This window comes from Oryza sativa, chromosome 1 (genome assembly GCF_034140825.1).
Source record: "Oryza sativa Japonica Group chromosome 1, ASM3414082v1".
NCBI classification, from domain to species: Eukaryota; Viridiplantae; Streptophyta; class Magnoliopsida; order Poales; family Poaceae; genus Oryza; species Oryza sativa.
Window position 1 is genome coordinate 33,815,747 of NC_089035.1, and position 13,466 is coordinate 33,829,212.

At 41.6% G+C, this 13,466-nt stretch overlaps 2 protein-coding genes across 6 annotated transcripts; both read left to right on the forward strand.

The window, feature by feature from the left end:
- The first annotated feature begins 327 nt into the window (after positions 1–327).
- Positions 328–6,431, forward strand: LOC4327060 (cysteine-rich receptor-like protein kinase 44). 3 transcript variants are annotated; one of them, XM_066304426.1, is made up of 11 exons: positions 328–437; positions 616–650; positions 729–976; positions 1,250–1,328; positions 1,456–2,766; positions 2,868–2,975; positions 3,086–3,273; positions 5,125–5,335; positions 5,439–5,676; positions 5,777–5,927; positions 5,995–6,431. In XM_066304426.1, the coding sequence occupies exons 3-11, from the start codon at positions 935–937 to the stop codon at positions 6,292–6,294; spliced, it is 2,628 nt and encodes an 875-aa protein (XP_066160523.1). In that variant the 5' UTR covers positions 328–437; positions 616–650; positions 729–934; the 3' UTR covers positions 6,295–6,431. The 3 variants fall into 3 exon arrangements, with proteins under 3 accessions (XP_066160523.1, XP_015613785.1, XP_066160524.1); XM_015758299.3 differs by having other exon boundaries at positions 616–976; positions 5,777–5,898; XM_066304427.1 differs by lacking the exons at positions 328–437; positions 616–650; positions 729–976; ... (1 more) ...; positions 5,125–5,335; positions 5,439–5,676 and having other exon boundaries at positions 2,368–2,766.
- Positions 6,432–7,306: 875 nt separating this feature from the next.
- Positions 7,307–12,897, forward strand: LOC107278529 (cysteine-rich receptor-like protein kinase 10). 3 transcript variants are annotated; one of them, XM_015758315.3, is made up of 9 exons: positions 7,307–8,348; positions 8,453–9,776; positions 9,901–9,999; positions 10,077–10,234; positions 10,733–10,943; positions 11,064–11,105; positions 11,707–11,902; positions 12,002–12,152; positions 12,239–12,897. In XM_015758315.3, exons 2-9 carry the CDS (start codon positions 8,492–8,494, stop codon positions 12,536–12,538), a joined length of 2,442 nt encoding a protein of 813 aa, XP_015613801.1. In that variant the 5' UTR covers positions 7,307–8,348; positions 8,453–8,491; the 3' UTR covers positions 12,539–12,897. The 3 variants fall into 3 exon arrangements, with proteins under 3 accessions (XP_015613801.1, XP_025877383.1, XP_025877385.1); XM_026021598.2 differs by lacking the exons at positions 7,307–8,348; positions 8,453–9,776; positions 9,901–9,999; positions 10,077–10,234; positions 10,733–10,943 and having other exon boundaries at positions 10,950–11,608; positions 11,685–11,902; XM_026021600.2 differs by lacking the exons at positions 7,307–8,348; positions 8,453–9,776; positions 9,901–9,999; positions 10,077–10,234; positions 10,733–10,943 and having other exon boundaries at positions 10,950–11,915.
- Positions 12,898–13,466: the final 569 nt, after the last annotated feature.

Sequence of the window (13,466 nt, forward strand, 5' to 3'; positions counted from 1 at the left end):
CGCATCACAAAGATGTTTGTAAAGTCTGTATCCTTAAGTAGTTAAGCTGTCCCATATGCCATTGCCATCCAAAGAGAGGAAATTTCGTGCCTGTCATTGTGTAATGGACTCAAGTACTCAACTTCTCCTTTTCTGTTTCTTGAGAGTTTGGACTCAACTTCTCGACAGCCCAAAATTGCCAAAACGTTGGGCCACAAGCACAACATTGCAGCCAACTGCTTGCCTCATTTTGTGGGCCAGACATATTTAGCCCAGTATGTTTTGACGGGCCCGGAATTGCTTTTGCTGCCTAGGCACAACCCGGCGGCGGATGGGAAAGCTGTGCCCGAAGGTCCATCAAACGCTGCCCCCTGCTGGGACCGGCTCGGCCATGGCTCGTCGGTGGCGGCGGCGGAGGAGGAGAGGAGGAGGAGGAGGAGGTGGAGGAGGAATTGCAGGTGAGGTGATATTCTCACGCTTAGGACCTAGTGATGTCCTACTAGCATCGTTTTATCCAAGCGCCCCTTCTCGGTTTCGTATCGTCTTGTCCGCGAGGCCAGTGCCTGCAAGCCTTTCAAGTGTCGTGAATGCTTTTGGTTTGGTGAATCGCTCTAATTGTTTCCCGTATTCCTGCAGATCGAAACCGGTGCACTGTGCTTGCAACAAAAATTGTGGCTACAGAACTCTGTCAATGGAAGGAGTAGGGAGATGCTACAATAGAAATGATTTTTTTTCCTTTTTTTTTTCAGGGATACAACAGAAAGGAGTTGGTGGAAGAGTGAAATTGGAATTTATTATTCTCCAATTATTTTCTGTGAATCTGTTCTCAAATGTAGACAACATATCGTGGGGCAGATAAACCGGTGGAAATTCTCTGTGCCACCAATGATACAAGTACTTGAGTTGATGGATAGTCACTTCCCAGTCAACACAGGAGAATTGGTTTGATGCTTTGATGTTGATGGTACCACCATGGAGAATGCAAGTAAGAAGAAAGGTATTTATGGGTTAATGGTGCCACCACTGCGATCAGAAGAGTTCAAACAGTTAGTCACATGGTCAAAATTCAGCTATTGGGCCAAAAGAACTACATCCATTCTTGACCTAGTCAATAAGCAGCACTTATTCAATCAATTATTGTCTTATTGTTGTTCAATGTCATGTCATAGATTAGTTTCCTTGGCATGTGTTGACCGCAAGTCTGCAACGTAGACTTCACGGTAAAACACCATATGAAGTTCAAGCTGACAACTCTCAATGTATTGTCCAGAGAAGTTTTGTTATTTGGAACTGCGGCGAAAGGAATTTCCACGCTTTATTTCCAACCTGTCCTTCGGATGAATCTAGAGGTGTGCTAATATGCTTGTATTCTTTGCTTATTCCTTCATTTCAATCCCTATTCATCACTTTAGTTGTGTTTTTCTTTTCTGTTACTTAACCGTCTTTCAAATACAATTTGTTTTGGTTCAAAACTAGCTGATTGGTCTTTTCTGGGAGCCATGATGTGGAAAAGGAGCTCTTGCAGGGAAGTTATTACTTTGCTGATTATGTCTTTGTGGTTAGAAAGATGTTTAGGAACAGACAGCATCTCTGCAAATGAAACACTTCCAGATGGGCAGACCATAGTGTCCATGAAAAATGTGTTTGTACTTGGTTTCTTTAGCCCTGGAGCTTCAAGTCATCGATATGTTGGTATATGGTACAGCAACCCAGTAAATAGAACAATCGTATGGGTTGCTAACAGGAACGAACCACTATTAGATGCTTCAGGAGTCCTTATGTTTGATGTTAATGGAAACCTGGTCATTGCGCATGGAGGCAGATCACTCATAGTGGCTTATGGACAAGGAACCAAAGACATGAAAGCCACAATCCTGGATTCTGGTAATCTTGCCCTGAGCAGCATGGCTAACCCATCAAGGTATATATGGCAGAGTTTTGATTCTCCTACTGATACATGGCTCCCTGAAATGAAGATTGGACTCAGGACAACAAACCAAACACTCATTTCATGGTCGAGCATTGATGACCCAGCAATGGGGGATTACAAACTTGGAATGGATCCTGCTGGGCTGTCACATCCTGCTGGGCTGTCACAATTCATTGTCTGGTGGAGAGGGAATAATTTTTGGACCAGTGGACACTGGAGTGGTGACATGTTTTCTCTCATCCCAGAACTAAAATTTTTTACCACCATCCCAATTTTCTTCAAATGTAACAATTCTACCAATGACATCACTTGCACATACTCTGCTAACCCATCCGATAGGATGACAAAGATTGTTTTGAATTCAACTGGATCATTAAGCATCATGCAGTTTGATTCTCTTGAGAAATCATGGATTTTGTTATGGAGACAGCCAAGTACTTGTGAAGTTCATAACCTATGTGGAGCTTTTGGTATATGCAATGACAATGATGCAGTGCCTAAGTGTTATTGTACAAAAGGATTTGTTCCACAGGACATAATAGCATATACTAATGGGTATACCAGGGAGGGCTGCAACAGGCAGACCAAGCTGCAATGTAGCAGTGACGAGTTCTTTGAGATTCCTAATGTACGGCTTCCTGATAATAGAAAGAAGCTGCCTGTTATGGGTCTTAGTGAGTGCAAACTGGCATGTTTGATGAACTGCTCTTGTACAGCTTATGCTTATTTGCAGTTGGATGGATGCAGCTTGTGGTATGGTGATCTTATGAACTTGCAGGATGGTTATGATGTTCATGGTGCAGGAACTCTATGCCTTCGTCTGGCAGCGTCAGAAGTAGAATCTGGAAGAAACTCAGGTAAGTATTGTATCTGTAGAAAGACTGCAAGAATTCAGCATATATCATGAAAAGTCTCAGTTATCTGCAAGTAGAGTTGTTTATGATATCAAATTCTGTAGGCTCGGGTCACAAAATGCTTTGGATGGCGTGTGTGATTCCACCTGTTGTAGTTCTTTCCTTTTGCTCCCTTTCCTTTGTTCTTTGGAGAAGACGGAGTCAAAACAAAGGTACCAATATTAACTCATCATAACTGCAAACTGATGATAAAAACTGCATGCAATAACTATGCACAGCAGGTATAACACATGAGGAGGATTATTTTGTTATTGTGCATCAGGTAAAGAAAATTTACATGCTCACCACTCCTTGATGACTCTGGATACGGACAGTGCAGTCAAACTTTGGGAGAGTGAAGAAGCAGGTTCTCAGTTTGTGCTGTTTTCCTTCTCCCAAATAGCAAATTCCACCAACAACTTTTCAGCTCAAAACAAGCTTGGTGAGGGGGGGTTTGGTCCTGTGTACAAGGTAACCTTTTCTTCAATTTCGTACTATCTGACTTATTAGCTGGCATGCTGAAGTTAGATTTGTGTCTGGGGCCTCTGGGTTTGCAATCTACATCTGCAGATTCAGTTTTAAGCAAGCAACAGTAGTGAAGGCCCGGTGAATTGATGCCTGGGCTTGCAATCTACACCTGCAGATTTAGTTTTAGCCAAGTAACAGTAGTGATGACCCCTACCAATATACCACACAATTCAATAAATTTGGATTTTGGAGAGCTAGAGGAATGGAATATATAATTATTCCAACCATGAAGCCTGAGTTCTTTTCTATTTTAGGGGAGACAGATCTGAGTGGAATAATCTTTCGGGAATATATTTCTTTGTTATGTACACAAAATGTACAAGTGGATAACCAACCCCTGCTTGACAAGTCACATCAAATAAAACCTGTCGTAGCACCTCTACTTATTACACAATGGTATTCGCAATAGAACTAGCGCTAACTTGAGGTGTAGTGGCTTAGGAGTGTTCCCCTCAAACTCAAGCATGCAAGGCAACTTTTCACCATAAACATCTAATATAACTCGAGTTAGATTAAACATCTAATATAACTCGAGTTAGGAATGATCAGTTTGTTTAAACATCACGAGTTTGCAAGCACAACAGAGTTTGTTCAAGCCAGTGGTCAAAGATGGTAGCCTGTAAGCTTTTCATAATTGATGTTGTGACCAAAGTTCATTGCCCCTTTTGTTGGGAGGGCTATAGGGGAATTTAGGTAGGTGGGTACTACTGAAGCGGTATGGGGCAAAAGAGCAATTGAGTTGGTGTCGGAAAAAAAACAGGTGAGAATGAGAAACTAGAGGGAAAGGAGTTGTTTTTTGTTTGGTGGGGGATGAGTAGTAGGGTGGTGTGAGAAACGCCTAGGGGTCTTCCGGCTAGCTCCACAAAGTGGTGGGCTAGACGACCTGGGTTCGAAGCCTCACCCCTTCTAATTATTTGATATTAAGTCCTTCCCTAATATTCGTGTCTTTTTGAGTAGTAGGGTGGTGTAATCACAGTAAACTTTGCGAAGTTGACTATGGGCAGTGACTTACCAAGTTCAGAGCCTCATGTCTCTTATGTCATTAATTAACTAGCAAAATAAAAAAAATCTACCTAATCCCTGTGAAGTATGCTTATTCGTCCACTTAGCCTTCTTAGACCTCGTCTGGATGGGTCTCAATCCCTGGCGATCCATGGCTGGGATTTTGAACTAAAAACCTGGCCCTTATAACAAGGTCTCAAGTGCATAATCAGGTATTTTATCCCTTGACTGTGTAAGGAGGTAATTTTGCCTCTGTGTCAAATAACATGGCTGACACATTACCATCACGTTATGTTAAAAAATAATAAGGTCCACTTGTTAAGTTGTCAGAGGCAAGCTTAATTCCCCTTCAAAAATTCCTCGGCAGGACCTACTCATCACTTTGATATAGAGACTGATTGTTAATTAAAATATTTTTAGTTGCCGAGTTGGTCTTAATTGCTCCAAATCATGTCCTGTGTGACTGTCAAAACCGCTCAACGTCACTGGCCACGTGTCAAAACCATCTCCAAAACCCAGCCCAGAGGATTAAATAGACTTTTTCCCATAAACAAAACTTGATACATTAGTTTACAAGATTATTTGCAATAAATTGTGTACAGTTGAACATATCACCCTCTTTATTTAATATCGATACTCATTTGTGCTTCATGTCAAGCAACAGTTATGCTGTTTTTACAAATACATCTTAGATTTAAGAGCATCAGGCCACCAAAGTGCAAGTTCTGTGGCATTCAGTTATTTTGCCTTGAAACAGTCTCTACGATTTAACCTTTTCGAACCATTATCCAGGGAAACTTACCTGATAGGCAGGATATTGCTGTCAAGAGGCTTGCAACAAATTCGGGACAAGGGTTAGTTGAATTTAAGAATGAGGTCCTGCTGATAGCAAAACTTCAACACGTAAATTTGGTTAGGCTTTTAGGCTGCTGCATCCAAGGGGAAGAAAAGATACTTATCTACGAGTACATGCCAAATAAAAGCTTGGATTTCTTCCTCTTTGGTGTGTTCTCTTTTCCTTTCTTAATGTATGTCCTTTATCCCCCACCCCTTACCCCTTCCCAATAGCTTTCTTTAAATAACTAGTTTGTTGTGTCTTCTTAAAGAAAAATCAAGAAGTGTGGTATTGGACTGGAGAAAGCGAATACATATAATTGAAGGAATTGCTCATGGTCTTCTTTATCTTCACAAACATTCTAGACTGAGAATTATTCATAGGGACTTGAAAGCAAGCAACATTCTGTTAGACATTGATATGAACCCTAAGATCTCTGATTTTGGCTTGGCGAGAATATTTGGCTCTAAAGAAACTCAAGCTAATACAAACAGGGTTGTTGGGACATAGTAAGTATTGCCTGCTTCAAATTTGCATTCGGCACATACACTGAATAGGTGCATTGACAAATGGATGTTGAATTCACTGGACTATTGTTTTTTTTTTCAGTGGTTACATGGCTCCTGAGTATGCCATGCAAGGCATTTTCTCGGTTAAGTCTGATGTGTTTAGCTTTGGGGTGTTGCTTTTGGAGATCGTCAGCGGAATGAGAAATGCAGGATCCCACCGACGTGGGCGCTCTCTTAACCTCCTTGGTCATGTCAGTAGTCTCTACATTTCTGAAACAATGTCACAAATAAATAGCTAGCTGATACTGAACTTTTCAGGCCTGGGAGTTATGGAGGGAAGGCAGATGGTTTGATCTCGTTGATCCATCAACACGTGATGCATATCCTGAGCATAGGGTACTGAGATGTGTTCATGTTGGCCTGATGTGCGTCCAAGAGAACGCTGTTGATCGTCCCACTATGAGCGATGTCATCTCAATGCTTACTAGCGAAAGCATCACCTTACCTGATCCTAGGCAGCCTGCTTTCCTCTCCATTGTGCTTCCAGCCGAAATGGATGCCCATGATGGATCCTTTTCTCAAAATGCAATGACAATTACTGATCTGGAGGGTAGATAATAATATCATGTCCACCTGTCCAGCATATGCTGTTCTTAAAGCTTGATCAAATCCATTTGGCATAATGTATTGTATGTTCTTACAGCTGGACATGCTTATTGATTGACAGAGAAAAATCTGAAAATTGATGAGTTTCACTGTGGGTGCCGTATGACATAGTTACGTGAATTTCTTTAGATTTTCCTCGCTTGCTAAGTTCTTTTTCTGCTCTAGTTACTCCATCCATTCCAAGTTCCAAATTGATCTACATTTTTCATAAGTACACCAAGACCAAGAAAAACTAATAACTCTCTCATACTATATTTATTCTAGCAACAAACTCAATGCATGTACTATCCCAACTATTTTCTAGCCAATAGCAAATCAAAATATTGCATGTGGGTCATAAATACTTGTGTGTATGGATGCATGCATCAATGCCTATTTACTCTAATGCACAAATAACGAATAGACTTAATAAATGAACACAAATATGTACTCCCTCCGGGTTGAAAATACTTGTTGTTTTGGACAAGGGTACGGTCTCCAAAAAAAACTTTGATCACTATTTTCTATTATAATATGTATAAAAGTGTTAACAAATATATGATCTTATTAAAGTACTTTTTAAGACTAAGCTATATATGTAATTATTTTAAAAATGATTCATAACTAAAGATTCTAAAATTTGACCTCACCCTTGTCCAAAATGACAAGTATTATCAGCCCGGAGAGAGTAGATCATTTAGGAATAACCTCAAAATATCTATATGTAGATTAATTTGGAATGGATGGAGTATCTCGCAAACGATACGAAGATATCCAGTACTGGGATACAATAGTGTAATTTAACTGGTCGGATGTCCCGGTGGCTTCTTCCTGATTATCCTCGCTGATTACGTCAGAAAAATAGGCTGGAAAAAGCATGAGATGAGACATGCTTACGTCATTTGTGCGCCAGAGATATTTGTTAGCCCAGTAGGCTTTGACGGCCCAGATTTGAAAATAGGCACAACTCGCGGCCGATGGGAAAGGGTTGACCCAAGGCCCACCAAACGCTGCCCCTCACTGGGACCGCGGCTCCGCCATGGCTCGTCGTCGTCGTTGGCGGCGGCGGCGGCGGCAGCGGGGCGGAGACGAGGAGGAGGAAGAGGAAGCGCAGGTGAGGTGGTGTCTTCACGCTTAGTACCTAGTGATGTCCTGTTGGGCGTCATTTCGTTTCACCCCAGCACCAATTTCGGTTTCGTATCGTCTTGTTCCAAAGGCCAATGCCTGCAAGTTTTGTGATTCCTATGTTTCTGTGAATTATTCCAATCTGGCGTAACATCCTTGTACCGCAAGCGAGATTACCAAACATGGTTGAGATAAGGGACTGGATTGATGGAAGAAGAGAAAGATCGTATAACCGGATGGAGTTGGGGAAGAGGGAAGCTGGAGTTAGTTCTCCGATTGTTCTCTTATATTGCATATAGCTCTTCTCAAAATGTTTATTTCTTCTTTTTAGTCTTCCATAATCCATGGTCATCTCGTTTTTTGAAATATTTGTTTGGTTTGCGCGACCGCATCTTGCGGAGTGGAGGTTACGTTACGTTGCTTGTATGTCGCCAGGGAGCAGAAGTGTGGGATGGAGAATATAGATTAGTCAGGTCGGAGCTGATGGTATCATGGAAGGGCCGATGATTATTCAGGGTACAGCAGGTAAGGGACTCAAGAGAGACGAGAATTTTGTGGTATTAAAGTGTACCGTGGAATTGGTATGGACTCAATTTTTGGTCCATAATATAACGATGACTGTAGTTCATCTGGTCTTGGAGCACAATAGTCAAAGTCAAAAGTGGTATGCTCCTTTTGTCCTTCAGTTGTGGACCATGTTTCTGTTGCAATAATTTGGGAAAGAAGATATACTATTATACCACCATGGAAGTTTAGCAGGAGCACATGTGAAGATTTAATTTGGATATTGCTTGTTTTCTTTCTATAACAAGAGTAAGGTATCGTGTTTCCCATGTTCTCTCTTGTAGATTCATTCCTCACAAGCAATCTTGTTTGGAGAGTTGATCTTCCAAGGAACTAAGGTATGAAACTTATGCTTGAGTATGCCTCCTACTAGTTCAATCTACTCCCTCCTTGCATTGAACTGGCCTTTTTAAGTTTTAACCCACTACTTGCTTTGATCTAGATTGTTACGATTGAGCCGCTACCTATATGAGATAGGCGGATGGCCATGTTTGGGACAAGAAGCTACTCTGTGTTTGGGGACATACTTGATGCCTTTCTGATTCTACTTGTATTGTCAACATGCTGTTTGTCAAGCACAATAACAACGGACAGCTTGTTACCAAATAAACAAATTTCAGATGGGCAGACCATTGTGTCTGCAAATGAGACATTCACTCTCGGCTTCTTTAGCCCTGGAACTTCTACATATCGGTATGTTGGTATATGGTACAGCAATGTTCCAAATAGGACAGTTGTATGGGTTGCTAATAGAAACAATCCGGTTCTAGATACTTCTGGAATCCTTATGTTTGACACAAGTGGAAATCTGGTAATTTTAGATGGCAGAGGCAGCTCGTTCACAGTAGCTTATGGATCAGGAGCAAAAGATACCGAAGCAACTATACTGGATTCTGGCAACCTTGTCTTGAGGAGTGTCAGTAACCGGTCGAGGCTGAGATGGCAGAGCTTTGACTACCCAACTGATACATGGCTCCAAGGAATGAATCTTGGATTTGTTGGTGCACAAAACCAGTTGCTCACTTCATGGAGGAGCTCAGATGACCCAGCAATAGGAGACTATTCTTTTGGGATGGATCCAAATGAGAAGGGTGATTTTTTTATCTGGGAGAGGGGCAATGTCTATTGGAAGAGTGGACTATGGAATGGCCAATCGTATAATTTTACCGAGTCAGAAAGCATGAGTTTCCTATATGTTTCCAATGACGCCAGGACTACGCTCAGTTACTCTTCCATACCAGCTAGTGGAATGGTAAGGTATGTATTAGATCACTCAGGGCAACTCAAACTCCTTGAACGAATGGACTTTGTTTTACACCAGTGGCTTGTGCTTGGGAGCTGGCCAGAGGGAAGCTGCAAAGCATATAGTCCATGTGGAGCTTTTGGCATCTGTGCCGGAAATCAAGACTGGCAAAACCGTTGCAAATGCCCAAAAGGATTTAATCCAGGAGATGGGGTTGGATGGTCTAGTGGAGATACCAGGAGAGGATGTATTAGACAAACTAATATGCATTGTGTGGGTGATAAATTCTTTCAAATGCCTGACATGGGATTGCCAGGAAATGCAACAACAATATCTTCTATTACAGGACAAAAGCAGTGTGAATCAACCTGCTTGACGAACTGTTCCTGTACTGCTTATGCTGTATTGCAGGATAAGTGCAGCTTGTGGTATGGAAATATTATGAACTTGAGGGAGGGGGAGAGTGGTGATGCGGTAGGAACTTTCTATCTTCGTCTGGCTGCCTCAGAGTTGGAATCAAGAGGTAACAAATGTACCTGACAGTAACATTCTTTCAGCACTGTACAGATGAGATGCATACTGTGCTTGAAGGAGAAGTCCAGGTAAACTGTTAAGGCAATTGATGTGCTCTATTTTCTCTTTGTCAGGTACCCCAGTGGTCTTGATTGCAGCTACAGTTTCTTCTGTTGCATTTCTTATTTTTGCCTCCCTTATTTTTCTTTGGATGTGGAGGCAGAAAAGCAAAGGTAACCATGAAAAAGCCATGTTGGATCCTTCATACCAAAATTATCTGTTTATAAGAAAATGTTATTCTATGAATCAGCAAAGGGGGTGGACACTGACAGTGCAATAAAGCTTTGGGAGAGTGAGGAGACAGGTTCTCACTTTACCTCATTTTGCTTCTCTGAAATAGCAGATGCAACATGTAAATTTTCGCTTGAAAATAAACTTGGAGAGGGGGGATTTGGTCCTGTCTACAAGGTACGTCATTCTGATTAGCATGCTACGTAGCTAAATTAGATTAATAAGTCCTGAAATATGCCCATATCAAAGCAGTTAAATTAGCTACTCCATGGTTGTAAAAAATTCTAAGCAGCTGATTGACATAGCAATGGCAGTGTAAATAAAATATTGCATTCAAGTGACCAAATACTCCAAAATAATTTGGGCTCAATGGTTACTGTTAGCTTACCTATATAGTGTAGCAAAATCCATTTATTCTAACATTATTCACAAAATTTTCAAACTCCATTTATATGTGCACTTTCATCAATACTGGCTGGAGAAAAAAAAAGAAGAAAGTATGCTTCTTATGAATCTGCGGAATCAATTCTTGGCTATCCCAAACATGCTGGGGCCTGGGGGAAATGTGAGTTGTGGGAACAAAGGCAGGCCTTGGGGCCAGTGATTTTTGGCTTTGAGATTCTATGGTGAATTTTTAGGCATAACACAATGTCACAATCTCTGATCATGCTCCAGGGCAACTTACCTGAAGGGCAGGAGATTGCTGTTAAGAGACTTGCAGCACATTCAGGACAAGGTCTACTTGAGTTTAAGAATGAGATCATGCTGATAGCCAAACTTCAGCACAGAAACTTAGTTAGGCTCTTGGGATGCTGCATCCAAGGAGAAGAAAAGATACTTATATATGAGTACATGCCGAACAAAAGTTTGGATTTTTTCCTCTTTGGTCAGTTCAATATTCCTTTCCAGATTTCGTCCTTCATAGCCTCTTCTTTCTTGTCCCAAAAACATCAACTCTTTTTCCTCAGTTGCTATCTTTTGACTTAAGTATTTCTTTGTTTTTAAGAACAATCAAGAAGGGAAATGTTAGACTGGACAACACGAATAACTATTTTTTTTTGACGCACAAGGTAGAGAGACTCTACCTTGTTTCCATTGTATTAATGGTGGTCATAAAAGTGACAAAGCCAGTGGCTGGCAAGAGATTATACAGGGGGGAACAGAGAGGAAGGATAAAGAGAAAGAAAGATAAAAAAAGAAGGAAAGGAGAAGAAAAGGAAGAAGAAAAAACAAAACACAGGAATAAAAATAAAAATACAGGAATAAAAAGGAAACCTAGCTAAGCTTGTCTGCCCAAGTGTTGAGGTGTTCGCGAAGGCTAGGCTTTAAGCGGTGAACCCATAACTGGAGACTTTCTCTGATTCGATGCAGGATGTATGCAACGCTTGTTTCCGTGAGCTTGAAGATCAGCTGGTTGCGTGCTTTCCAGAGACCGTGCGAACAAGCAGCAAAGCATGCAGGCCATCCCGGTTTCTGGTGTTCTGGCAAGGTGTCCAGGATTGATTCCACAAAATCTTGTATGTTAGAGCTGCGCACGGCTGTCTCATATAGGTTGAGCTTCTTCCAGACTTCCCCTGCTAATTTGCAACGAAGAATGATGTGATTTGATGTTTCAATAGCTGGGCAGGTCATACAGTGTGGGTTGGAAGGTATAATTGAAGGTATTGCTCAAGGTCTCCTTTATCTTCACAAGCATTCGAGGTTCAGGATTATTCATAGGGACCTGAAAGCAAGCAATATTCTGTTGGACATCGATATGAATCCTAAGATATCTGATTTTGGTATGGCAAGAATATTTGGTTCCAAAGAAACAGAAGCAAACACCAACCGGGTTGTTGGAACATAGTAAGCGCGCTTAGTGAGCCTTCTTCTCTCCGTATTTAATCTATGAAAATCATTCTAGGTTCAGATATAGATGTTCATTAATTTAATTGAATATTTTAGTGGATACATGGCTCCGGAGTATGCTATGGAAGGCATTTTCTCGGTTAAGTCTGATGTGTTTAGCTTTGGAGTCTTGCTTCTAGAGATTGTAAGTGGAATTCGAAACGCTGGATTTCACCAACGTGGGAACTCCCTTAACCTCCTTTGTTATGTAAGTAGTAGATATTCACAGTCAAAATTTTGTTGTTTTTGGTAAGTGAATTGTTCTGCCTAAAAATGAACTCCTGAATTTTGCAGGCATGGGAACTATGGAAAGAAGGAAGGTGGTCCGAGCTCGCTGATCCATCCATATATAACGCATGTCCAGAGCATAAGGTATTGAGATGCATTCATGTCGGCCTGATGTGCGTACAGGAGAGTCCCATCAATCGACCTACCATGACCGAGATAATTTCAGCGCTTGATAATGAAAGCACCACCCTGCCTGAACCGAAGCAGCCTGCCTTCGTCTCCGCTGGGATTTGGACTGAAGCTGGTGTTCACGGAGGAACACACTCCATAAACGGAATGACAATTTCCGACACGCAAGGTAGATAGTATCATGTCAATTAATTGATGCCTCTTAATTGAACCTTCCTGATGTGAAACTCTAAAGAACTTAGCAACCGGGTATGTTTTGCAAGGGCGGTCAGAGGTGTATCTATACGGTATCTACATAGAGCTTAGAGGGGTAGGGCCGTAGGGGTGGGTACAATTTTCCCGAAAACCGCACACCGAACCGAAACAACAGTTTTCTCGGTGTTTGGAGTGACGTTCGGTTTTCCTTTTTACATACTTGGGTGATCGGTGTGTGGCTCGGCTTTTGTTAAGTTGAAACCGATAATACCGTATAAACCGAGGTCTATATTGTAACCTTATGTTGGCTCAGCAATTCAGGCCCAAGTCAGTTCAAGACCCATACCAACTCAAGAGAGACAAGCAGATGCGATCCTGCCTGGCCGCATGCGCGTGTGCCAATTAAGCCATTAGTCTCTCACCGCTCGTCTGATTGTCTCCTTGTATATCTAAGGCTAAATTGACTCCTACTCATATGCACCACCTAATTATTCGGTAAAAACGAATAACCGATAAACCGAACCAAATGTGATCGGCTCTATCGGTTCAGTTCTATTTTGCCCTGATCTTAGTTCGGTGGTCATTTTCCAAAAAACCGATCTATAGATAAATCGGTTCAACCGGGGAAACCGAATGCCCACTCTAAAGGGATGCACAGCTCGATCTTATTTCGCCTCATTACCCTGTATAAATGTGCTTTTTTTTTAATATGTAAGGAGCGCATATTTGTATTAAGAAAAATAAAGGTTATTTACAAACCGAAGCAAACTCAAAAATGAAGGGGACATGGTACTGGAAATCTGAGCACTTAAGACTATTCTCGCTAAACTAGATAAGGACGACCCAAAGCGAAAACTACAGGCTTAACATCGGCAACGCCTCATGCGTCAACCGCCAAAGAGCAACTTCG